The sequence below is a fragment of the Calypte anna genome, chromosome W (genome assembly GCF_003957555.1).
Source record: "Calypte anna isolate BGI_N300 chromosome W, bCalAnn1_v1.p, whole genome shotgun sequence".
Classification (NCBI taxonomy): Eukaryota; Metazoa; Chordata; class Aves; order Apodiformes; family Trochilidae; genus Calypte; species Calypte anna.
Window position 1 is genome coordinate 25,063,527 of NC_044276.1, and position 26,802 is coordinate 25,090,328.

Here is a 26,802-nt window from a genome sequence, read left to right on the forward strand (position 1 = left end):
TGGCTGAGGAAGAGCGTGGCCAGCAGGTCCAGGGAAGGGATTCTGCCCCTGTGCTCAGCCCTGGGGAGGCCACAGCTTGAGTCCTGTGTCCAGTTCTGGGCCCCCCAGTTGAGGAAGTTGAGGAAGGAGCTTGAGGTGCTGGAGCAGGTGCAGAGAAGAGCAAGGAGGCTGGGAAGGGATCCAGCAGAATTCCTGGGAGGAAGGAAGGGCTGAGGGAGCTGGGGGTGTTGAGGCTGGAGAAGAGGAGGCTCAGGGGAGACCTCATCACTCTCTCCAAGTCCCTGAAAGGAGGTTGGAGCCAGGGGGGTTGGGCTCTTTTCCCGGCAACTCTCAGCAAGACAAGAGGGCACAAAGGGTCTCAAGTTGTGCCAGGGGAGGTTTAGGTTGGAGATGAGAAAGAATTTCTTTCTGGAGAGGGTGATCACCTTGGAATGGCTGCCCAGGAAGTAGTGGCTTCTCCGTGTCTGGAGATCTTTCCAAAGAGCCTGGATGTGGCACTCAGTGCCATGGGCTGGGAACCACGGGGGGAGTGGATCAAGGGTTGGACTTGATGAGCTCTGAGCTCCCTCCCAGCCCATTCTATGATTCTATGATATTGCCAGCAGATTCTGAGCAGCTCCAGTTCACCAAGTGACTTCCTGGACTGGATTTCCCCTCTCCCATCAATTGAAGAAGCAGCACACCAAACTGGCCTAAAAAAATTAAATTAAATTAAATTTACAATCTCACACCACTGCTGCTCACCCTGCTCTTCCTCTGCTTGCTTTGCAGCCAGCAAACCCACAAAAACCAAGGTGAGGGGAGAACTGTTTCTCTGATCCAGTTGTCCAGATGAGGAAGCAGAAGCTACAAGGTTGAAACATCAAAATATGGACACACTTAACAGGTTTGGGGCACAGCATCCCAATATATTTGGGTTTATTCACTTTGAAAGCAATGCATGGAGAATAAACTCATTCATGATTCTGTTTATGTGTAGGAAATGGGTAATTAGGAAGGATTTCTAATTCTTTCTAATTTCTGAGGATTTCAGAAAGTTTAAAAAGTTTTAAAAGTGTTTAAAAGTGGTTTCCATTTAAGCAAGTTTTTCTGCCTTTCATTGCTTTTCCAAACGCAGGGAATTCACTGGGACATAAGTTAGGTTAAAAATAATAAAAATATATTAAAATAATATATTGAAACTTCTCCCCCAAGTCCTCCTCCTCAGGGTTGTTCTCAATCCATTCTCTACCCAACCTGGATTTGTGCTTGGGGATTACCCCAACCCAGGTGCAGGTTGCACCCACCTCTCTTAGGTCCATACCTGGATGGTTATCTTTTGAGGCAACTCCTTGAAAACAAAACATTTTATCCCCAAAATGCTTTGGAACTTCCAAAAAACTCATTCCAGAGAGGAGACAGGAAACTCACCAGGCACCTGGGACATCAGGGTACTATGATTTTCCAGCTCCTTGGGTTGTTTTTTTTTTCCAGCTGATGCTTTTCCAAGCTCAGTTTCAGTGTGAACTTTTGGGGAGGCAGAAAGGTGGAAAGGGTACAGGAGGTGACCACAAGGTTGACTTCCTTGCAAGGAAAAGAAAACCTAAGGTTAGGATAAGGGATGTGAGAATCTGCCCCAAGGAAAGAGAGTGGAGAAAAATTAAAAGAAAACTCCAGAGTAACAGCCTGGAAGCTGTTAACCAACATCTGATTTATCACAAGCTCCAAGCCCCACAACAAAACATTCAAAGGAATTCTAAGCAGGAGGAAAAGATTCATGCAGCAACCAAGCTTCCCCAGACCAAAAGAACAAGTAAATAAAACAAAAAACCACCACCATAAGTGATACCTCAACAAAAAAAACTTTTTGACCCAACTCACAAACAACATTTGGCCATTTTAGAGGCCTGGGACCATCTCTGGCTACACTTTGCCCTCAGATGAGCTGGCAGAGGGCACAGTCACTGCAAACTCGCCTGATTTCTGGTGTTCTCCCCCTGCTTCAGCCTTTAGACCTGCCAGGGCAGAGCCTGTGCCCAGCAAGAAGGTTCTGAAGAGCTGCCCCAGCTGCATCTTTCTGCTCCTTGGTGCTACAGGGGACTTATTGGATCCAGAGTTCTCCTCAGTGAGGAATCCAACTTCTGAAGAACAGCAACTTTTAAACATTTATTAATTAATTAAAGGTCACTCAGCTTTCTCTGATTATGAGAACCATGAAATACATGTTTGTCCACCATTAGGTCCCTTTTTTTAAGCTTTCCATGACTGTCTTGGACCCTTAGACCTCTCCTTAGGGCAAATTATTCACACCACTGGGGTTCTGGGTTCTTCTGGGTCTCTTTTTGCTTCTTCCCAAGCTCAAGCAGCACAATCACTGAGTAAATCACAGAGGAAGAGAAGTCAGCCTGCTGTAAACACTGGAATAGTCCAAGATGCTTCTAGGGAAGAGGAATGGTCAGAGGGGTGGAGGAGAAAAGAGAAGTTAAGCTGCTGGAGGGTCTGGAGTCACCTGGAATGTCAAAACCATAAGAGAAGAGACCAACAACCCTGGCTCCAACCTCTTCTCAGGGGGTTGAAGAGAGCAATTCCACTCTGCAGGAGCATCTAAGGATGTGGTGCCACCAGAAGCAAGTCCCCAACCATATCAGGTGCAAGGCAGGGCAACTACTTCCTGAGGAGGTTTCTTTTTGTTAAAAAAAAACCTGGATGTAATCTTGATTCTGCAGAATAGGTGAAGCTGGGTCCAAAGAGGAAAAAGACCTGGTGATCCATGGAGCCAAACCTCTGCACTCAAGATCAAATCAGCTTTGTGAGAAGCAACCAACAGCTCCAGAAGGATTTGTGCTGTTTCTCTGAACATGGGAACAGCTCCCAGTTTGGTGCAGAGTAGAAACCTCAGCTTGGATCTCAAACATCCCAGAGGAAAAGATCATAACCCTCCCCCTTAGAAATACCAAGCACCATGTATGTTATATTTTTAAAAAAAAAGGAGTCTAGAATTATATGGGCACTCACCAGGATGTCTTATTGAGAAAGTTTAAAGCTCATTCAGGGTCTTTGCTCATGAAATTTTCATCTTAACACAGACAGGGCACAAGAGGAAGTATTTCAGGTTAGATATTAGGGAGAAACAGCAGATAGAGGCTCATAGGAGAAGACCACCATAGTTTTTCTTATCAAAACAGTTTTGATTACTCACTGAGCTGATATTTATCACACTGATTCCTCCACTAATAGGTCCTTTGGAAGCAATCTCCTGTAATAAAACTTGTGACAGGTTTGAGCAGGATTTTTCAAGTGAAAGTCATAATTTTCACTTGAAAAACCTCCTCTGCTCTATTGTTTCAGTCTAATGAATTGGTCTGAAGGGAAAAAACCCAAGAAGGTGGCTGCATGATGAGGTATGGAAACCACATGGCTAACACAGCTACTGCTCAGCAGGCTGTAAATATTAAAACCACCTAAGATCTTCCTGTTCAAGCCAGGCAGGAAACTCCAAACCATGCAATTAGAAGAAGAAAAAAAAATATTAAGGAAATCTGGAAATTGGTTTGAGGGATTTAAAAACCCCAAAGCATCAAATGCTTCCTGTGGGTTGTCTTAAACAGTCTCCAACTCATAAACACAAAAGGTCTGAAGGGAGTTTTAACTTTCAGAGGGGATTAGAACCACAGGCAGAGCAATCTGGGGGGAAAATTACCAAAAACCAGTCATTCCTCTCCAGTTTTCAAACCAAAACTCAGCTCCTTCGATATTTATTGCCGTGGGTAGAGGGCTGACAAATCACGGTGCTTGTTGCTACTGCCTTTTAGAAAACAGCAACACCCACAGGTAGAAACTCTCTGCAGGCAAGGAAATCCCTCAGCAGCTCCGAATCTTTCTGCCTTCTGCATCTCGGGCACAGGGGGAGCTCTTCAGCAGACGACGTAGCGGACGAGCCTGGAGCCGCGAACCTCCCTGAGCCTCTGGCAGTGGCGCAGGATGTTGAGGATGCTGTGGAAGCGTTTGTCCACCTTCAGCTGAGTGAACTCCCTGATGTCAGCCTCCACGATAAAGAATTCACCTGGCAAAGAAGGATTCGGGCTGTGAGAAGTGGCAGGAAGACACCGTTTGGCAAGGAGAAAAAGCTCTTTGTAACGCTGCCACCTGCTGAGGAAAGGCAATCAGCAGTAGGGGGGCCTCCTCAGGAGCTTTGTGCTGTTTTATTTGAGCACCAGAATTAAAAATTCCCAACTTCCCCATGAAGCCCATCCCTTCTTGTCACTGCTTATCGACCTTTGAGAAGGAAATTCTCCTTAGCAAAGAGCTTGGGGAGCACACAAGCCCTTGACTGGAGTTCAAAACATTTCAGACTTCCCATGAGAAAGTCCCCAGGTAGACAGGAGGAAGGAAGGAGTTACTCTGCAGGACTCCATGGAGAGGTTCCCTAGCTGGATTTCATATTCAGAGAGGAGATACATTATGCTCAGAGAGGAGATAATTAAAGCTGGAGTCAAATGACAGAACATTTAATGCTTCCTGTAGCATGGCAGAAGGTTGAACCACACATCTTCCCAAAGCCCTCAGAATGAAAAGGATCAGAAGGCAGGAGCATGCTAATGAAGGTTAAAGATAATTTATTATCTTTAAGGGGAGGAAGCAAGAGGAAAGAACATATTCTTTTGGAGTATCACACTTCCAAGTCTGATGAGGAAAAGTCACAAGCTCAGGGGGTGTTCTAGCTTGGAAAAAGGGAGAGAATTCCCTTCTTCTCCTTTCACCCTTAAAGTAAAGCAGAGGCAGAGTCGCCTCAGCTAAGAGGGAGCAGCTCTTCTTGCTCTTTGTGGAGAATCCTCTTAAATAAGGAGAAAGCTCCCTGGAAAGCTGCCAGCAAAGCTTTTATTTGTTTTATTTATACCATGTAGGTTTACAGGGGCCAACCCATGTAATTCTGTCAACATTTTCTCTTTGAATTACATCTTTAAATTTCAGCACCATTAAGGTTGGAAAAGAACTTGAAGATCACCAAGTCCACCAAGCCCTGGGCAGCCTGGGCCAGGCCCTGACAACCCTTTTGGAGAAGAAATTGTCCCTCATTTCCAATCTAAACCTCCCCTGGCACAACTTGAGGCTGTTTCCTCTTGTCCTTGGGAGAAGAGACCAACAACCCTGGCTCCAACCTCTTCTCAGGGGGTTGAAGAGAGCAATTCCACTCTGCAGGAGCATCTAAGGATGTGGTGGCCACCAGAAGCAAGGTCCCAGAGTGCTGTTTTCTTGTGCTGCCCTCCCCAAAATACTGCTCAGCCAGAGCTGGGGAAAAACAGATTATTTTTCCCACTGTGCTGTTTTGAGGTGGTGACATAGATGTGTGAGGCAGCATCTCAGAGCTTGCAACACTGCTGAATTTGGACACAGAGGAGCAGTGGAAAGTTTCTCTATCAATAGGAAAAGAAAAAAAAACCTGAATAACTGCTTAAAATAGAACTAGAGTTGGAGAGAGAACACTTGCCATTTCCAGAGACAGGACAATACAACTCAACAAAACTCAGGGGTGATCCACAGACCACTTCCAGCAGGTGTTTTATCTGAGGTGAGCATCAGAACATCCTGATTCTGAGCAAAAGATAATTTCCTCCTCTATTCACCCAGAATTCAGGGCAGCACCATTCAGCCCAGCAGGTTTCTGTTTGTGAAGAAAACCAGAGCTGGCTCAAGGGTACTGGTTTGGTTGGGAACAGTAAGTCCAAGCACCAAAGAAGGAGCTAAAGTAACTGCATCACCTTTTTGGCTGGGAGATTACCCTGCTAAACCAGGCAGGGTTTTTTTATTTTCTCTCCTTTTAGAGGAAAAGGTCAGCTGGCAATCAGCCCAGACTGAGAAACAGTGAGAATCCTAAGCAGAGAGTCACTCACAGCTGAAATTTAAGCAAACAAATCAATGACTCCACAACCTCATCCTGAAAAATGCAATGGATGAAGACATTTAATCATTTTGTGCTGGCCAGATAAGAACTGCCTGACAGCCTGCCAGGCCTCTTCAGGTTTTCTAGATGATTAGGCACAACAAACAAAAACAAAACAGAAAAAAAAAAACTCTACAAAAGACACACACTCACTCAGATGCTAAATGTCCCAGGTTTTCTAACTGAACTCTCCTAAATAAACAAGAAAATCATGATTGGCTCTCAGGTATTTGAAGAAATGAAACCCTTTGGGTTTTTATCAGACTTAAAAAAAATACTTTCAGGCAGAAAATGATCTCCTGGTTATTGTAGCTTTCTCAAGTTGCTAAAGTGGCTCCTTCACTGCAGCCAAGGCAGCATTCCAGGCCTGGAGATCTCTAGAAGAGATCTGATAGTCCTGAGGACAGTAACACTTAAAAACATATAATCTAAAAATGATCAAATAAATCTTTTTTTTTAAATTCCATATTATTAGGAGATGTTAGACTTGAAGCAAACCTTGCCTGGAGAAAAAAGCAGCAAAAAAAGTCAGAAGCCAATCACTGCAGCAGTCCTTTAGCAGGCTTGCATTAAAGTCCTGGCCAACACTGAATTCTGTCTGACATCTCAAAAGAAATCACAGAATCACAGAATGGGCTGGGTTGGAAGGGAGCTCAGAGATCATCAAGTCCAACCCTTGATCCACTCCCCCGTGGTTCCAGCCCATGGCACTGGAGTGCCACATCCAGGCTCTTTTGAAAGATCTCCAGGCACGGAGAATCCACTACTTCCCTGGGCAGCCCATTCCAAGGTCTGATCACCCTCTCCAGAAAGAAATTCTTTCTCATCTCCAACCTAAACCTCCCCTGGCACAACTTGAGACCCTTTGTGCCCTCTTGTCTTGCTGAGAGTTGCCTGGGAAAAGAACCCAACCCCCCCCTGGCTCCAACCTCCTTTCAGGGAGGTGGAGAGAGTGATGAGGTCTCCCCTGAGCCTCCTCTTCTCCAGCCTCAACACCCCCAGCTCCCTCAACCCTTCCTTCCTCCCAGGAATTCTGCTGGATCCCTTCCCAGCCTCCTTGCTCTTCTCTGCACCTGCTCCAGCACCTCAAGCTCCTTCCTCAACTTCCTGAACTGGGGGGCCCAGAACTGGACACAGGACTCAAGCTGTGGCCTCCCCAGGGCTGAGCACAGGGGCAGAATCCCTTCCCTGGACCTGCTGGCCACGCTCTTCCTCAGCCAGCCCAGGATGCCATTGGCCTTCTTGGCCACCTGGCCACACTGCTGCCTCCTCTTCAGCTTCCTGGCAAGCCAGACTCCCAACTCCCTTGCTGCAACCACTCCCTGCCCAGCCTGGAGCTCCCTGTAGTGAAATGAGGCAACCAGGTGCCACTAATTACCAGGCAGTGTCCGTGAGCTTGTATTAAGCCCACCTGTGCCTGATTAGCTTTCATTGGCCTCCCCTAATCCTGCTCATGCACAGTGGCATCCTGCCCTAATCAGGCACAGGTGGGCTTAACACAAGCTCATGCTCACTGACTGGTAATTAGTGGCACCTGGTTGCCTCGTTTCACTCCAGCTCCCAATGGGCTTCTTGTGGCCAAAGTGCAGGACCCGGCCCTTGGAATCTTCAACCTCATCCCCTTGGGATCAGCCCAACTCTCCAGTCTCTCCAGGTCCCTCTGCAGAGCCCTCCTGCCTTCCAGCTGATCCACACTTCCCCCCAGCTTAGTGTCAGCTGGGAATTTGCTGATGATGGACTCAATCCCCTCCTCTAAATCATCACTAAAGATATTAAACAGAAAACTTGTGGCAGCAGTGGGATCTCATCAGTATTCTTCCCTTACAGAAGAGCTGCACTGAGAATCTAGAATAAATGTAATAATCAAGTCTTGATCAGCAACAAGAAAGACAAGGTGAGAGGTTTGTGATAAGGTGATCCGGAGCACCCAGCAAATGCTGAGGACAAAATCTTCTGTTCTGCCAGGCCAAAAATTGAGAGGTGGGTGTAAAGGTGACTTTGTTCTCCTGTCGAGTTTGCTTCGTGCTTTAAGTCCAAACTTGGCAACATGAAGGGATTCTAAGGACATCACCAAGCTTAATACGTGCAGTACAACCCTCCAGGAATAATTATAGACTCCACAGGAATGTCAGCAAGGAGATTTTAATGTTAAGAGATTCACCCTGCCACATAACTCTGGAAAAGAAACCTTGATTTTAAGTGGAGAGGCAGGCATTTTGGTGCATTTTTGCACCCTCTGTGCTTTGAAGAGGAGAAAACTTCTTAAGATCATCAGACAGCCCTGTCTCTTCCACGAAGCCACTGCAGCATGACCGATTACCCACATTCCCCAGCTCAGAACAAATGTTAACAGGTCACGTCCTTCTAGCTTAAAAACTGGAGACTGCACTTTTAGCTGTTTATCAAACCAGGAGCTTCCAAAACTTGCAGTGACTCCCAATTAAATCTTTGTGTAGTCTACCAAAAGTTTTTTGCTAACAACATGCCAGGAAAGTGACATTGATTTCACTGAAAACACCTAAAAAGTAGAGAGATCAGTTAAGGGAAAACTTTTTACTTACAATACTCCTTGTTGCTAAACTTTATCCAGAAAGGGTGACTGGATTTTATACTGGATACTCAGTTCAGCAGAGTAAGGAGACATCCACATTCCTAGAATCTGATCTGCAGATAAATCTTATTTTTTCTTCCCCTTCTATCAAGGAAGAACCAGAACTTCCACTGCTCCAGCCTGTTCAAGTGTGGTTTGTCCCCTGTAGTGGAGAGGAATTCTGCAGGCCCAAATCTGATTTAGGCTGTGGCAACTCCTGCTAAATCTGCAGATTATTACCTTTTTTTTCCCTTTGTTCTCAATCTCAGAATATACAATAGGAGGTTTTCTAACACTTTTCAGGATGATTTTCTGGAAATAAGCTGCTCTCAGTTAGGCTAAAACATGAAAAGCATGTGCTGGCATCAGCTTGCCTGCTATTTTTTCTGATTGTGCTGTGATATCCAAATGTTGTGTGTTTGATACCAAAAAATATGACCAAAAAAAATACCTTTTGTGTCCTTAGTTTCCTCATCCTGAAACCTGTGGTAGAGATTCCTGACTTGGGCACTCATAGATTTCAAAGGCTGATGCAGGATCTTGTACTTGCCCACCACAGCCTTGTTGATCTCTTGCACAACTACATTGATCTGCTCGTAGCTCAAACGGCCTTTCATGTACCTACCAATAAAACCAAAAATCAGTGACCAAAAAATTCACAAACCAAAGTTCTAGTGTGGAGAAACAAGATAAACCAGGTGCCTCGAGTTGCCAAAGAGTGGGTGTGAGTCCACCTGTGCCTGGTTAGGGCAGGCCCCCTATTACCAGGGGGCCAATAAAGGTGGGACACACACCCACAGAAAACAGCCCAGCTCAGCTCACTCTTGTGTGAGACAATGAAGAAGCCAGCAGCTCCTCAAGCCTCAGGAGCAAGAGAGGCTCCTCCTGCTACATTTGGTGGAGAATGTGGGCAACAAACAGACATCTAAAGAAGCAGCAGTGGGAGGAGCTGGCAACAGGAACATTCTCCCTGATTTGAAAAAGTGCCTGGGCTAACACTCTCCCTGAAAGGTATAACCAGCAAGCTCTTTGGATTGGAAACCCCTGAGCAGAGGGAAGCCAAGATAAGGATTCTCTCTTTGGAAACCCCTGAGCAGAGGGAAGCCAGGAGGATGGAATCCCATGAGAAAGGGTTAAAACCCGTGTATGGAATCCCATGAGGAAGGGTTAAAACCCGTAATCCCATGAGGAACCAGAAACCCATGAGGAACCAGCAAGCTCTTTGGAAACCCCTGAGCAGAGGGAAGCCAAGATAAGGATTCTCTCTTTGGAAACCCCTGAGCAGAGGGAAGCAAAGATAAGGATTCTCTCTTTGGAAACCCCTGAGCAGAGGGAAGCCAGGAGGATGGAATCCCATGGGGAAGGGTTAAATCCCGTAATCCCATGAGGAACCAGCAAGCTCTTTGGAAACCCCTGAGCAGAGGGAAGCCAAGATAAGGATTCTCTCTTTGGAAACCCCTGAGCAAAGGGAAGCCAGGAGGATGGAATCCCATGAGGAAGGGTTAAAACTCGTGTATGGAATCCCATGAGGAAGGGTTAAATCCCGTAATCCCATGAGGAACCAGCAAGCTCTTTGGAAACCCCTGAGCAGAGGGAAGCCAAGATAAGGATTCTCTCTTTGGAAACCCCTGAGCAGAAGGAAGTCAAGAGAAGAGCAGATACAGGAGGGAGAAGAACAACTCGAGTCGGAAAGGCAGAGACTTTGTGAAAAGTATATGTTTGTGTATGTTTGTAAGCTAGGGTTAAATCCCATAAGCTATAAGTGTATCCTGTAATCAGTGTTAAAATGTTTGTAAGCTAGGGCAAACCAGGAAAGCTTTGCTGTAAGAAAAAAAAAAGGGGGGAAATGTAGAGAAATAAGATAAACCAGGTGCCTCGAGTTGCCAAAGAGTGGGTGTGAGTCCACCTGTGCCTGGTTAGGGCAGGCCCCCTATTACCAGGGGGCCAATAAGGGTGGGGCACACACCCACAGAAAGCAGCCCAGCTCACTCTTGTGTGAGGCAATGGAGAGACCAGCAGCTCGTCGAGCCTCAGGAGCAAGAAAGGCTCCTCCTGCTACATTCTAGGCTTCTATTTTCTTTTTCATCCACCTTATTTGAACACCATATCCCTGGTTAGAGAGAGTTTCCTCTGCTCTGGGCTAATAAGTAGATGTAGGAGTTCATTTTGTTCGTTTCCTTGGTGGGTTAATAGTGTGGAAGGAAAAAAAAAAAACCAAAACAACCTAAACCAGAAACATTAGAAAGCTAAATTAAGGAAAAAAAGCTAAATTTAAGCCAGTGCTTAAGCTACAAGGAGCCCTCAAAAATGGACTAAAAGTTGCTTTTTCTTAGCTTGCCACTGAGACTACAAATGGAGAAAAAAATCAAGAAGCTCTGCAGAAAAAAAAATGACACAAGTGAAAAATTCAGATAAAATGCCTAAAAGTACAATTTGGTTCATATTAAAATAATAAAAATTTACTCTTATAGCCATTCCTTTCATTTTGTTTTAAAGAAATACTGTAGCGGGAAGAGCCTTTCTTGCTCCTGAGGCTTGACGAGCTGCTGGTCTCTCCATTGCCTCGCACAAGAGTGAGCTTCTCTCTGTGGGTGTGTGTCCCACCTTTATTGGCCCCCTGGTCTTGCTCATGCCCAATAGGGGGCCTGCCCTAACCAGGCACAGGTGGACTCACACCCACTCTTTGGCAACTCGAGGCACCTGGTTGTCTTGTCTCTCTACATTTCCCCCCCCTTTTTTGTTTTTTTCTTACGGGATTTAAACCTTTGTTATACAGCAAAGCTTTCCTGGTTTGCCCTAGCTTACAAACATTTTTTTTTTTTTTTTTCTGACTGACACAACACTGATTACAGAATTTTTACAAACATTTACAAAACACATACAAACATACACTTATAGCTTACTGGATTTAACCTTAGCTTCAACTGACACAAACATACTGTTGCAGCCTAGGCAAACCATTCAATGTCAACCCAGGCACTTTTCACAAAGTCTCTGCCTTTCCGACTTGAGTTGTTCTTCTCCCTCCTGTATCTGCTCTTCTCTTGGCTTCCCTCTGCTCAGGGGTTTCCAAAGAGCTTGCTGGTTCCTCATGGGATTACACGGGATTTAACCCTTCCTCATGGGATTCCATCCTCCTGGCTTCCCTCTGCTCAGGGGTTTCCAAAGAGAGAATCCTTATCTTGGCTTCCCTCTGCTCAGGGGTTTCCAATCCAAAGAGCTTGCTCGTCATACCTTTCAGGGAGAGTGTTAGCCCAGGCACTTTTTCAAATCAGGGAGAATGTTCCTGTTGCCAGCTCCTCCCACTGCTGCTTCTTTAGATGTCTGTTTGTTGCCCACATTCTCCACCAAATGTAGCAGGAGGAGCCTCTCTTGCTCCTGAGGCTCGACGAGCTGCTGGCTTCTCCATTGTCTCACACAAGAGTGAGCTGGGCTGCTTTCTGTGGGTGTGTGTCCCACCTTTATTGGCCCCCTGGTAATAGGGGGCCTGCCCTAACCAGGCACAGGTGGACTCACACCCACTCTTTGGCAACTCGAGGCACCTGGTTGTCTTGTCTCTCTACAAAATACCACTTTTGTGCTCTTTTCTATAATTAATGTATTATCCAACCTCCTGAGCTGTCCAGCTCCAGTTCTGCACAACCAACATCTTCTTCTGAACTTTCCTAAAACTAAATAAAAAAAATAAGAAGCTCTGTTGATAACAGCCTGGAGGTACAGGAAGCAGAGAAGCTAAAAACAAAGTGCTGTGGAAATTTTAAAACACTGGAATACTTGCAAGTAAAGCTGTTCAGTGTTTAGAGATGTAAAGGCTTGGACTGAAGGGAAAGGAAACTGAGAAGCCATTATATACAGATGAAATCTGAACCTTCATAAAAAAAGGCAAAAAAAAGGGCAGAAACACATAAAAAAAGCCCAAAGAAAACTGGAATAAAAGCTGGGGTAAGCTTGAATCATCCTCTGCTCACCAGGAAACAGTTGGCTCAGTATCAGTTTGCAGATGTGTGGGATTTAAAAAAAATTCTAGTGAGAAAAGTGTAGTTTTAAAAATGAGTTGGGTTCTTCAGGTCTTCAGGCAGCTAAGAGCTGGAGGAGAACAAAACTGAAAAGATCAATGACCAGGAAATCCTTCTCTCCTTTTAATCTGAATGACAAAACCTCCTTTTTTGGATAAGAGACAAGAATTGAAAGCACAACTCACTGATCAATTAGAAATTCAAGGTTCCAAACCAGAATGTGGGCAGGAATTATCCAATTGCTAACCACAAATAGGAGCTTGGGTTTTTTGGTTTTTTTTTAACAGCCAGTCCCTGCAAGGGCCATATAAAAGCTCCAGAATTCAAAAGCAATTGCTCCAATTTCAGACTAAACTGTCAGTTTGCAGCAGCTTTTCAACTTCATTGCTATTTTGATTAATCCAGATTCATAGGTGGAGGCGCAGCTTTTTTTATAAGGGAGCTCTCCTGGCACACATATCAAATAATAAAAATAAAAGCAGCACTACCACCCCTGAAACCCAGTTTTTATGTATTTAGCTGTTCTCTCTGCATCCCTTCCCCTATTTATGGTCATGGGGGAATAGGCAGAGCCATAAAAATTAAGGCCAGGGGTATAAAATACCTCTATTTAAGTTCCTCCATCACTAGAGAGGCAGCTTAATAAAACCAAGAGAATTCAGCTCATCCCACAGCACAAAGAGAGAAGCAGGATTCAGTTGCCTAAACCTAACTTCACTGAGAGGCCCTCAAGAACCCAAGAAGCTCCCCAGATGTGTTCACAAAAAGTTCACTCATTCAAGACCTGGCAGTACATCTCCCACTAGAGGAGGAGCTCTGGGTGAGGCTGGAGACACCTGAGTCACAGATGCCTTAAGAATAAAAGGAATTCTCTCAAAAGCAACTGGAATTTTTCTTACTTGGCTAACTGGGAGGGTCATAAACACTCCAGCTTGGCCACAGAGTCTTCTCATGTCTCTATCTATCTATGGACTTCAGCAAGGCCTTTGACACCGTCTCCCATAGGATTCTCCTGGAAAAGCTGTCAGGCCATGGCTCAGCCAGGAGCACTCTGTGCTGGGTTAGGAACTGGCTGGAGGGCCGGGCCCAGAGAGTGGTGCTGAACGGGGCTGCATCAAAATGGCGGCCGGTCGCTAGTGGTGTCCCCCAGGGATCAGTGTTGGGCCCAGTGCTGTTTAATATCTTGAGGGAGGATTTAGAGGAGGGGATTGAGTCCATCCTCAGCAAATTCCCAGCTGACACTAAGCTGGGGGGAAGTGTGGATCAGCTGGAAGGCAGGAGGGCTCTGCAGAGGGACCTGGAGAGACTGGAGAGTTGGGCTGATTCCAATGGGATGAGGTTTAACACGGCCAAGTGCCAGGTCCTGCACTTTGGCCACAACAACCCCATGGGGAGCTCCAGGCTGGGCAGGGAGTGGTTGCAGCAAGGGAGCTGGGAGTCTGGCTTGCCAGGAAGCTGAAGAGGAGGCAGCAGTGTGCCCAGGTGGCCAAGAAGGCCAATGGCATCCTGGGCTGGCTGAGGAAGAGCATGGCCAGCAGGTTCAGGGAAGGGATTCTGCCCCTGTGCTCAGCCCTGGGGAGGCCACAGCTTGAGTCCTGTGTCCAGTTCTGGGCCCCTCAGGAAGGAGCTTGAGGTGCTGGAGCAGGTCCAAAGAGGTCAACCAGGCTGGTGAAGGGACTTGAGCACAGACCCTATAAGGAGAGGCTGAGGGAGCTGGGGGTGTTCAGCCTAAAGAGGAGGAGGCTCAGGGGAGACCTCATCACTCTCTCCAACTCCCTGAAAGGAGGTTGGAGCCAGGGGGGGTTGGGCTCTTTTCCCAGGCAACTCTCAGCAAGACAAGAGGGCACAAAGGGTCTCAAGTTGTGCCAGGGGAGGTTTAGGTTGGAGATGAGAAAGAATTTCTTTCTGGAGAGGGTGATCAGACCTTGGAATGGGCTGCCCAGGGAAGTAGTGGATTCTCCGTGTCTGGAGATCTTTCAAAAGAGCCTGGATGTGGCACTCAGTGCCATGGGCTGGGAACCACGGGGGGAGTGGATCAAGGGTTGGACTTGATGAGCTCTGAGCTCCCTTCCAATCCAGCCCATTCTATGATTCTATGATTCTATGATTCTATCCAGCCATGGCTAGCAAACCCTTAAGTGCTGACATTTATTTCAGCCATTACACTGATCTAAAACCCAAAATCTACAGTTGAGAAATTCCAAAATCATAAATTTTAAATTGAAAATAACTTTCAAATCTGCTTCACTCCACCAAAAGCAAAAACATTCAAGAGTTTTTTTAAAAACAAGTGACCCAATTTGGTTTTTTAATCCACAGAAGCCCTTTTCAAACAATTTTTTTTTCCATAGGTATGAAAACCAAAGCACAGTGCTGTGTTCTTTAAAGAAATGAGTGATATCACAACACTGGGAAAAGAGATAAACCTCCTGGCCAGCCCTTGCTCCCTCTCCAACATGCTGAGGTTAAAAGAACTCTGTATTTCCCTCAAGTTAACATCTTCTGAGACTTCAGAGACTTAGCATGAATGTGCTAATTCTAAAAATATCCTAAGCAGTGAGAAGTTTTGACACAGAATAAAGCAAGCAGCCTCCTTTTGCCTTGAATCTGGTGTGAACTGAGACATCTAGTGTGCTATTTCCTTTTTCTCCCTCCCAAAAAGAAAGTGTCTTTCTGCAACAGATTGGAAGGCTGAGGTAATTTGCAAGTTCCTTAATGGGCAAGGGGATTTTCTTTGATCCAAGTACTCTGTATCTGCACTTGAACCCAGTCTGTCCTGCTCCAGAGCTCTAATGAAGTCACTGAAGAAGCTTCAGCCCTTCTTGTGCTGTCACTGGTCATTCCGGTCACTAGTGGTGTCCCCCAGGGATCAGTGTTGGGCCCAGTGCTGTTTAATATCTTGAGGGAGGATTTAGAGGAGGGGATTGAGTCCATCCTCAGCAAATTCCCAGCTGACACTAAGCTGGGGAGAAGTGTGGATCAGCTGGAAGGCAGGAGGGCTCTGCAGAGGGACCTGGAGAGACTGGAGAGTTGGGCTGATCCCAAGGGGATGAGGTTGAAGATTCCAAGGGCCGGGTCCTGCACTTTGGCCACAAGAAGCCCATGGGGAGCTCCAGGCTGGGCAGGGAATGGTTGCAGCAAGGGAGCTGGGAGTCTGGCTTGCCAGGAAGCTGAAGAGGAGGCAGCAGTGTGCCCAGGTGGCCAAGAAGGCCAATGGCATCCTGGGCTGGCTCAGGAAGAGCGTGGCCAGCAGGCCCAGGGAAGGGATTCTGCCCCTGTGCTCAGCCCTGGGGAGGCCACAGCTTGAGTCCTGTGTCCAGTTCTGGGCCCCTCAGGAAGTTCAGGAAGGAGCTTGAGGTGCTGGAGCAGGTGCAGAGAAGAGCAAGGAGGCTGGGAAGGGATCCAGCAGAATTCCTGGGAGGAAGGGCTGAGGGAGCTGGGGGTGTTGAGGCTGGAGGAGGCTCAGGGGAGACCTCATCACTCTCCAACTCCCTGAAAGGAGGTTGGAGCCAGGGGGGGGTTGGGCTCTTTTCCCAGGCAACTCTCAGCAAGACAAGAGGGCACAAAGGGTCTCAAGTTGTGCCAGGGGAGGTTTAGGTTGGAGATGAGAAAGAATTTCTTTCTGGAGAGGGTGATCAGACCTTAGAATGGGCTGCCCAGGGAAGTAGTGGATTGAAGCAGTACAGCCTCAGACTGTCAGCACCGAACAATTGCTGATAATTTCAACATAAGCTTTGGGCTATGTACAAGGACAGTGCTGCTTAAAGCATATTTTGTAACCACAAGGAACAGTACGTTAGAACACTCGAAGGTTAAGGAGTAAGCAAGACGATTAGATTAAGGGACTCGGCACGATAGCAACATCCACAAAGAAGCTCGAATGTGTGAAAGATAAGCTTTGTTAGTTAATTGTTGCTAAAGATTTTGTAGCCAATCAAGTTAAAACGTGTGTAACGAGATGTAGAAATCACCAATCTGTTAACCCAGAACTGCAAAGTATCCCTTGGAAGGTATAAAGAGACCTCAACACATCAGAACCTGGAGCACTGAGATATGAACCTCATTTTCATTCTTCTAGAGTAGCTTTGGTGTGGAAAAAATTGGGGTGACAAAACAGCCACTGCTTGGGTTTGATGAAATAGAACATGAAAGGCAACAGGAAAAAAAAACCCTGGTTGGTTAATAGACCTATTTAATTCATGCAAATCTTCCCCCAAAAGAACAAACATGCTCCTCCTGTCTGAATTAAAATATTTCTGGCAGTCCCATGAGCAGTCTAAGATGCAAATTTTGTATAAACCACTGATGAATCTGTCCCCACCCACAAAGAGCAGTGGAAAACCTTCCCCTTCCAAGGGTAATGAAGCACTTCAAGAAGTTATCAGGGAAGATGAGCTTGAACTGGAAGTTAAAACAACATTTGGCTGGAATTGTGTCTCTTTCTTTCACCCTACCAGAGATCAAACATTTCCATGCTCCTGGTTTTTTCCCTTTCCCAAATTAAAATCCCACCAAATCCTAGAGGTGATCTGCAGAATAAAAACCCCAGGAGAGTGCACTTTAAAGAAGTAACCAAAAAAGAGTCTCTTATGAACATTCTAACTCTTCATTTTTATTTTTATTTAAGCAATTGGGTGGATGAAAATGGTCACTGCTCACCTGGCAATTTTGAAAGCTATAGGGAAAGAGGATTTGAAAGCTTCAAGTAAAACACAAACTGAAAGAAAAAATTCATATGGAAACAAGTTTTTCCAAGGAATCTAAACTCTAGGCAACAACTGAGCCTTAGGCATCAAGAGAATTTTTGCCTTTTTGCAGAAGTATTTGTCCTTGTCCCCAAAATGTCATTTAAGTTATTCCTTTGTGAATGACTTCAAACAAGGATTTCTGTTAATCAGGCCCTGAAGGGAGGGGGAAAACCCCACAGCTTTCTACCCTAGAAATTGGGGTATTTCACTGGGTGTTCTTGCTTTTAACAAGTCTGATTTATTTTCCTTTTTCACAAGTTGACAAGTCAAGATCTGAAGTTTTCAGGGACCAATAATTAGGTCAAACACAAAGAATGATAAATATTGGTTTTAAGTGTAACCACACCTTCCATCTTCTGAGGTGGTGGCTTTTATTTAAACAAGCAGTCAGTCCCCCAAACAAGAAGAGAACCCAACACTTAACTCATGTATTTCTGTTCATATGATTAAAGTGGCTTTTGAAATAAAAGGTTTTGGGTTTTAATTGGATCTTCCCAACACACACAGCAATAAAAGCCTAATTAACACTATTAATTTTATTTTCAGGTTTGCTGGTATTGCATCTGAACTAGCTGGAGCTATCACCCTGTGGAACACTTCAAATTTCAGAAGAATTCTGTCAGTCTCAGCTCTCCAAATGGTCCCAACTCAATGGTTTTACACCCAAACTGACACCAGGGGATGGAAGAAAAGCAGCATTTACTTACCCAGGAACACTTTCAAACTCTTCTGCAGTTATTAAAGCTGCTTCCTTAATGGGTCTTTGCTCTTTTGGGGGTTTTTTGGCACGCTCAGGTTCCACAACTTTGCTTTGTTCTTCACTTTTCACAATCTGCCCCGCAAGGCTGTAAATATTCAGGATAAAAGTAGTAGTAAGGTGAATGCTATAACATTATCAAGCCTGCTTCCTCACAGACCTGAGTTCCAACCCATCTCTTGGGTTGGATGAACACAATTCACCATCTTTCCTGAAAGAAAAGGTCTTCATCTCCCCTTTAGAGAGGCAGATGAGGAGGCAGCAGATCCCAAAGGGAGCTGCCTTCCAATTCCTTAAGGGAACCTCCAGGAAGGCTGCAGAGGGACTTTTCCCAAGAGTGTCCAGCCATAGGAGAAGGGGAAATGGTTTGAAAGTGCAGGAGAAGAGGTTGAGGCTGGATCTGAGGAAGAAGTTCTTCAGCAGGAGGGTGCTGAGACTCTGGAACAGATTGCCCAGAGAAGCTGTGACTGCCCCCTCCCTGGAGGTGTTCAAGGCCAGGTTGGATGAGGCTTGGAGCATCCTTGTCTGGATGAGAGGTGTCCCTGGGCATGGCAGGGAGCTTGGAGGAGATGAGCTCTGAGCTCCCTTCCAGCCTCAGCCATCCTGTGATTCTATAAAATACTTCACAGCTCCTTAAAAAAAGTTCAGCTTTTGGGAGATCTGATTTAACCATTAATTTTGGAAGAGAAGAAATTCAACACCATCAGCTGGAATATTTTTTTTTAAATGTATACTTTTTTTTTTTAGGCATGATCCCAAAAGCTGAAGATTTTCCTGTTTTGAGTGATTATTAAAGTATGATTTTTAGAAATTCACTCTTCCTCAGCTTAGAGCCTCAAACACTGAGTTTTTGGCAAGCCACTCACTTTGCTCCTCTCCTGCCCATCAGCAGGGAAGCAAAGAAGAGGCACTTGGCCAAATTCACTGTCACCTGAGTACAAGGACATCACAGGGCTGTGACATGTGACAGAAATAACTAAAGCAGCACCAAGCTGAGGTGTCACAAAGAACTCATCCTCTGCTTTGAGCTAACTGACCCACAAAACAGGGACCTGCAGCCTGCCAGCTGCACAGCAGTGCCTCACTCAGAGCCAGGATTTGATGTGACACTCTCCAAACCCAGTGTCCCAAGGTGACAGCAGCACAGAGGACAGAGAGTGCCACCTGCTGGGCTCCCAAAGTGGCTGCTCAGCGACAGGAGGGAAAGGGAATGAGATTAGGAGGAAATTCTTTGTTATGAGGGTGCTGAGCCCCTGTGCCAGGTTTCCTAGAGAAGCTGTGGCTGCCCCATCCCTGGCAGTGTCTCAGGTCAGGTTGGATGGGGCTTGGAGCAACCTGGGCTGGTGGGAGGTGTCCCTGCCCATGGAAAGGGGTTGGGAATGGATGGGATTTAAGCTCCCTTCCAACCCAAACCAGTTTGGACTTGGGGTATTTGGTGGTGGGTTTGGAATAAGAAGGATAAATACAAAGACACAAGCTTGTATTCAAAACCTGGGGTTGGTGCTGTGAGAAACTGCTCGCTTAGTAAACACCTGGAACACAAAAGGGCTTAAGATGGAAACTTGTTTTTTATTTCTGTGCCATTCCTCTGGCTAACAGGAACATCAAAGCCAAGAACATGGAGAGAAACAATAGCTGAAAGCAGGAGTTGTTGAGGAGAAAGGGTGTTTGGACAAGAAGCCTTATCAACTAATGTGTGACTCCTCAGGAAAAACCACCACCACAAACTGACAGTGACAGAACCAAAATCATCAACTGGTAGAGCATAATTTGTTGAAAATGACAAAAACTGTCTTATTTTTACAGGGGTGGTTCTGTCTAGATAGGGAAGGAGCAGCTAAGCTTGCACCACACTTAACTTCTTAATCAAAACACAAAAAAACTGGAAGGGAAACCAAAATCCCAAAGAATCCTTCTGACATCAGTCAGAAACAAGCCTTGTTTGCACCTACAGAATTCCCAGGAGCTAATGGAAATTCAGGACAAAGATTTTTTTCCTAAAACAAACAAAAAAAAGTTACAAAAGGAAGGCAGAACCTCAGTGATAATTTCTGAAGAACTTCCACTCCTTCACACACAAAAACCTGCAACATCTAAACTGAAAAAGCAACTGAAAAGGATCAAGAGGCACATTTATAAAATACCAGCCTGGTATTTTATAGGATTTACCTCAGGGATTTGTTAGGGTGCTGGTAATGGAGAGTTAAGAGCAAACAAAAAAAAAAACAACAAAAAAACCCCAAACTTGACTCCCAAAAGTTTAGAGTTAAAAGGAGTAAAGCAGTAGGAGACCACTTACCAGCTCCGAGTTGGTTTAGGCAGGTAGGGAGGAATATTTTCATAGAGATGCTGTGCTTCATTTTGCTCCCTCTCAGCAGACTTCTGGAGCTCCTGAAATGAACGTTGGACTTCATGAGAAATCTGAAACTTTATGTCAAGTAAGATAAGTTCACTATTAGAGGTGTTTTCTGCTCTCTCCCCACCATCCTAACCCTTTCACTCTATCATTTCCCAAGAGCAATGAGCAAAGCCCAGAAAAAACAAAGCTAAGAGTGAAAAAAATTAAGTTTTTTAAGTACTTAGGAATTTTCAGAAATTTAAGCAGGCAAGAAGTAAATCTTTAACAATATACCCTAGGTTTGGACAGGGGAATGGTGGTGGTGATGAAGAAAAGATAGAGCAGGAAACTCATCTAAATTCCCTGAATAAGACTTAACACATGATAGCACAGGAAAGAACAAGAGATCAATACTCTACAAAAGAACAACTACACACTTAGCAAAGATTCCTTTGAATAGTTCAGCAATATATGAACAGAAAAAAATATTACTTTTAGCAAGTTCTTCAGTTTTTCTTGCTGTTGAACCCCAGTTTCCATTTTATTCAGGAGATCATGCAAGAGAATCATCTCCTGCCCTATTTTACAGAGCATAGATTTGAGGGATGGCTCTTGACCTGTCAAAGAGAGGACCTTAAGACAAAAAAATCTCCAACAGAAAACCAAAATCCCATTTCCTTCCCCTCCCCAAGCAGTGATTCCCTATTAACCCTGTGTTTTCCCACCATATCTTCCCAGGAGAAGCAGCAATACTTACTGCCAACCTCCTACTCCACACAACCAAAGAACTTCAAAGTTGCTCCAGGAAAAACTTCCCCTTAGCCTATGTTCTCTGCTTGGCACCTGGTTCCCTGATAATGCCCTCACTTTGCCATCTTTGATCACTTTTATGTTCTCTGTATTTAACTTGATTTCCACTTCATGTTACATTCCCTGTCTAATCAGAGCATTCCCATTTTTGGGGTGCAAACCAAAAGCCCACTCTTAAATTTCTTTTACCTATGTTCCTTAACTGAAGAGTCCTTTTAATAGTTGAAATCTTTGTGTTGATGTGAAGGCCCAAATCTTCCAGGTCTGAGGATGCCATTACCTCTCTATTGTCAAAGTGAGGGGAAAAAAACAAACAAAAAAGAATTAAGTTATTTAAGAAAGCCCTAAGCTGCAAACACTGAGCACACAACCAGAATCTTTAAGAAGGACCCTGAGCTGTCAAAGAAGCAAAGGGAACTTAAATGAAGGAGTAAATGTAGTAACTACCTGTTATTTTACTAAACTGGAAAGAAGAGAAGCACAAAGTGACTGGCATTAGACAAGGCAATTTCCCTGAACTCTGAAGATAAATGCAGTGAAACTGGGCTGATTCCAGCGGGATGAGGTTCAACACGGCCAAGTGCTGGGTCCTGCACTTTGGCCACAACAACCCCATGGGGAGCTCCAGGCTGGGGACAGAGTGGCTGAGAGCAGCCAGGCAGAAAGGGAGCTGGGAGTCTGGCTTGCCAGGAAGCTGAAGAGGAGGCAGCAGTGTGCCCAGGTGGCCAAGAAGGCCAATGGCATCCTGGGCTGGCTGAGGAAGAGCGTGGCCAGCAGGTCCAGGGAAGGGATTCTGCCCCTGTGCTCAGCTCTGGTGAGGCCACAGCTTGAGTCCTGTGTCCAGTTCTGGGCCCCCCAGTTCAGGAAGGATATTGAGGTGCTGGAGCAGGTCCAAAGGAGGGCAACCAGGCTGGTGAAGGGACTCGAGCACAGATCCTGTGAGGAGAGGCTGAGGGAGCTGGGGGTGTTCAGCCTAAAGAAGAGAAGGCTCAAGGAAGACCTCATCACTCTCTCCAATTCCCTGAAAGGAGGTTGGAGCCGGGGGGGGGTTGGGCTCTTTTCCCAGGCAACTCTCAGCAAGACAAGAGGGCACAAAGGGTCTCAAGTTGTGCCAGGGGAGGTTTAGGTTGGAGATGAGAAAGAATTTCTTTCTGGAGAGGGTGATCAGACCTTGGAATGGGCTGCCCAGGGAAGTAGTGGATTCTCCGTGTCTGGAGCTATTTCCAAAGAACCTGGATGTGGCACTCAGTGCCATGGGCTGGGAACCACGGGGGGAGTGGATCAAGGGTTGGACTTGATGAGCTCTGAGCTCCCTTCCAACCCAGCCCATTCTATGTTTTTATGATTCTATGAAACATCAGTGCAATTCCTCATGAAACAGGTTATTTCTTTACTAAATTAAGGTGAAGAAGATGGCAATTTACTGCAATAAAGAAAAAATAACCTCGTTTATACAAAGCAGTGCTGTGAGGCTCTCCCAGGGAGATTGGATCAGATGATCAAGATTTAGAGATAGGGTTTTTAATAATGCCAGTAATTAAACAAACAAAAATGTGTGCTTGCTTGCTTGTAGAGTACAGAGACACAAAAATATAGCATTGTATGTAGAATCATAGAATTGTCAGGGTTGGAAGGGACCTTTAAGATCATCTAGTGCCAACCTCCCACCAGCTCAGCTTGCTCAGAGCTCCATCCAGCCTAGCCTTAAAAACTTCCAGGCTTCCACCCCAGGGTTTTCCAGAGTCTCACCATCCTCATGGTGAAGAACTTCTTCCTAACTTCCAATCTGGATCTCCCCACCTTCAGTTTGAATCCATTTCCCCTGTTCCTACCTGAACCCAAGATCTAAAAAAGTCCTTCAGCAGCTTTCTTGTAACCCCTTCAGATACAGGAAGGCCACAATAAGGTCTCCTCAGAGCCTTTCTTCTCGGTTACTCTTGAATAAGCATTATTACTAATTCTAGTAGAGAAAATAATTGATAAAAACCCATTGCTGAAGCGCAGGGTAACCAACCCCCACCGCACAGAGCTCGCTGCCTCCGGTGGTCACCTCGCACCTGAAAACAAAGCTTTTCTTTTCTTTTTAAAGCACCACCAACCCCCAGGCCGGCTGAACTACCTTTACAACGCATTAAATAAGGATTTATCCCTTCCCACACCTTCCGTACCTCAGGAGACACCGTTACCCCCCTCACCCTCCCTTTACGCCCCACTGCCTAGGTGGTGATGTCAGGAGTTTCCTCCCCCCCAGCTCCTCCTCTCTCACCCTCAGCAGCACCGGAGCCAACAACCCGCTGAGAGCGGGGAGGAGAGAAGCTGTTTATCGCAGGAAAAGAAGCTGTTTCCCGCAGGAAGAGAAGCTCCGAAAGGCCCCGCTGCAGCTCCAGTTCAAACCCGCCGCGCTCCGCCGACCGTTAGGGTGCGCAGGCGCCCGGGAGAAGGAGGGCGGGAAGGGGCGGAGAGGGGCGGGGAAGGGGGACCGACTCCTCCCGCCCACGGACCGGGCTCCCCGAACCTCAGGGATCCGCCTTCCTCCCTGCCCACGGACCGGGCTCCCCGAACCTCAGGGATCCGCCTTCCTCCCTGCCCACGGACCGGGCTCCCCGAACCTCAGGGATCCGCCTTCCTCCCGCCCACGGACCGGGCTCCCCGAACCTGAGGGAACCGGCTCTTCCCTGCCTATGGACCGGGCTCCCCGAACCTGAGGGAACCGGCTCTTCCCTGCCTATGGACCGGGCTCCCCGAACCTCAGGGATCCGCCTTCCTCCCTTCCAGGGATCGGGCTCCCCGAACCTCAGGGATCCGCCTTCCTCCCTTCCAGGGATCGGGCTCCCCGAACCTCAGGGAACCGGCTCCTCCCTGCACACGGACCGGACTCCCCGAACCTGTGGGAACCGCCTTCTCGTACCTCAGGGGACCGCCTTCCTCCCGCCCATGGCTCGGGCTCCCGGAACCTGAGGGAACTGACTCCTACCCGATCATGGACCGGGCTCCCCGAACCTGAGGGAACCGCCTTCTCGTACTTCAGGGGACCGCCTTCTTCCCGCCCATGGATCGGGCTCCCGGAACCTGAGGGAATCGGCTCCTCCCTGCCCACGGACTGGGCTCCCCGAACCTGAGGGATCCGCCTTCCTCCCGCCCATGGACCAGGCTCCCTGAACCTGAGGGAACCGCCTTCCTTTCTGCCCATGGACCGGGCTCCCCGAACCTGAGGGAACCGCCTTCTCGCACCTCAGGGGACCACCTTCCTCCCGCCCATGGACCGGGCTCCCCGAACCTCAGGGGACCGCCTTCCTCCTTGCCCATGGACCGGGCTCCCCGAACCTGAGGAAACTGGCTCCCCTGTGCCTATGGACCGGGCTCCCCGAACCTGAGGGAACTGGCTTCTCTCCGCCTATGGACCGGGCTCCCTGAACCTGAGGGAACCGCCTTTCTGCCCATGGACCGGGCTCCCCGAACCTGAGGGAACCGGCTCCTCCCTGCCCACGGACCGGGCTCCCTGAACCTGAGGGAACCGGCTTCTCTCCGCCCATGGACGGGGGCTGAAGCCCTTGAGGGAACCGCCTTCCTCCCGCTCATGGGCCGGGCTCCCCGAACCTCAGGGATCCGGCTCCTCCCTGCTTATGGACCGGGCTCCCCGAACCTCAGGGATCCGGCTCCTCCCTGCTTATGGACCGGGCTCCCCGAACCTCAGGGATCCGGCTCCTCCCTGCTTATGGACCGGGCTCTCCGAACCTGAGGGAAAGGTTTTCCCGCCGCTGCGGGGCCGGGGCTGCTGAGGGGATTTCGCCTCAGAGCAGCGGAGCAGAGGCGGTCAGGATTCTACCAGCAAAGCCGAGCCAACAGATGTTAATAGGTTGTATAAATTCGGTTTATTTCGGTGCTCAGCAGTCGATAAATAAAAATTAAAAGTCGCTTTTCAGCGACAGACTCGTCCTGGTGGGGAAAACATCATTGCCAACCATGGCTTTCTTCTTGGAAAGGGGGGGTAAGATAAAAAGCTTACATTTACCCCAAACTCCTTCTGTTTAGCTCCAGTTACAAAGGTTCCTTGCTTATCTCTCCAAAGAAAAAAAAGAAATAAATACACCCTTGGATTTCCATGATGTCGTAACAAAGAAGAGCTTGGAGTTCCCTTCCCACATGCCAGCTCTAAAAAGAGCCAAAAAACCCTAAAGAAATGAGAAACAGATTGTCCTGCAGACAAAGCATCAGCAAAAAGAGAAGGAATCTAAAAGCCTTACTTCATAAGCAATCTTAAATGACAAATAATTAAAAAAGAAAAAACAAACAAAAACCAGCAAGCCAGAGATGTCCCAAGCCCCTGAACACATCCCCTCCTAGCCTGGAGCTGTTCACATTTGCTAGCTGCTTTAAAACAAGTTTCAGGTTCTAAACAGCTCTTAAGAACCTCTGCAGTGAAGTGAGTTACAACATACAGCCATAAGGAGGATTTTTTAAAAATTAAAAATACTAGAAACACCATCAGATACAGAGAAATTGTATTCTAACTCCTTGTGCTTATGCAGAATATCTGAGCTTGACATTCAAAACTTTCTTCCGCTGTTTTAAGCACGCCATGGGAATGATCTGAGGTGCATGCAGACAGCTGAAACCCTTCCTGCAGTCTCAGTTTAGTGATTAAAAAGAACATTTCTCCTGCGAGCTTGTGGGACAGAGGAAAGAACTGCCTAAGGAAGATTCTTTCTGGAGCCTTTCACACCAGCTGGTGCCACATAAAAATCACACATCCAAACCTACAGGAACCTGACAGGAAGCTGTTGGATGCAAGATCAGGCTACTTGGGGTACGGAATATTGAAATCACATCACCCACAAGGGATTTTCCCAAGTCAACAGACAATGCTCTGTTTCACGTAAGTAAACCAAAGTATTTGGCAGTAAGATCATAAATTGTCTTTCAGTGTTCAGCTTTACAAGGCTGGTTTATCCTCAGGAAGCAAAAGGCATCTTGGCATTTTGTTAAGCAAACACCCCAGAGTAAAGAGGCTGATATTCACTTTCTTCTTTCTTGCAAGTAAGCACACAGACACTCAGCATGCCAAAGAACTGAAAAAGAGAGAGAAAGAGATTTAGTTCTGCTGGATTTCATTGTAGTCACCAAACCAAACATGTTCTTTTCCTCCAAAAAAAGCTACTTAGAAAACACATCTGCACAAAGTGATTTAAATTTTTTTTTCCATATCTACTTCCAATAATAGGTTCAGGTTAACTTCTTCCTCCCTGGTTTCTCATATGAATTTACAAATCCAGATTAGTTTCTAAATTCTCTTGCTGTGGGAAAAAACTCAGTGAAAGGGTGGGATTATTCTGGATGTACATGTGTAAAATATATAAATATATATATAAAATTTGCAACTAGATATAGAGCAGAATACGCTAAAACAATCATTGGAGATGATGGCAGGAGAGATAGTGATGGGAGGGTTGATCACAAATATTTACATGTAAAGAAAGAGCAGAGGGAAGGGAAATGATGCAGTGTCAGTGAGGAATTTAAACTCACAAGGTCAAATGCTGTAAACAATTAATTTTGTGTTAGGGCCAAAATTAAGAAAGTTCAACTGAGCCAAGTCCCTGAGGTGGCATCCTGAGACTTTGGC

At 46.5% G+C, this 26,802-nt stretch overlaps 1 protein-coding gene across 1 annotated transcript; it reads right to left on the bottom strand.

The window, feature by feature from the left end:
* Positions 1 to 3,632: 3,632 nt before the first annotated feature.
* On the bottom strand, positions 3,633 to 21,456 carry LOC115600143 (spindle and kinetochore-associated protein 1-like). Its single transcript, XM_030468377.1, has 6 exons — positions 21,369 to 21,456; positions 20,862 to 20,986; positions 20,331 to 20,422; positions 17,982 to 18,119; positions 8,962 to 9,131; positions 3,633 to 4,042 (listed from the first exon to the last, which is right to left on the bottom strand). The coding sequence occupies exons 1-6, from the start codon at positions 21,454 to 21,456 to the stop codon at positions 3,894 to 3,896; spliced, it is 762 nt and encodes a 253-aa protein (XP_030324237.1). The 3' UTR covers positions 3,633 to 3,893.
* Between the last annotated feature and the right edge of the window lie 5,346 nt (positions 21,457 to 26,802).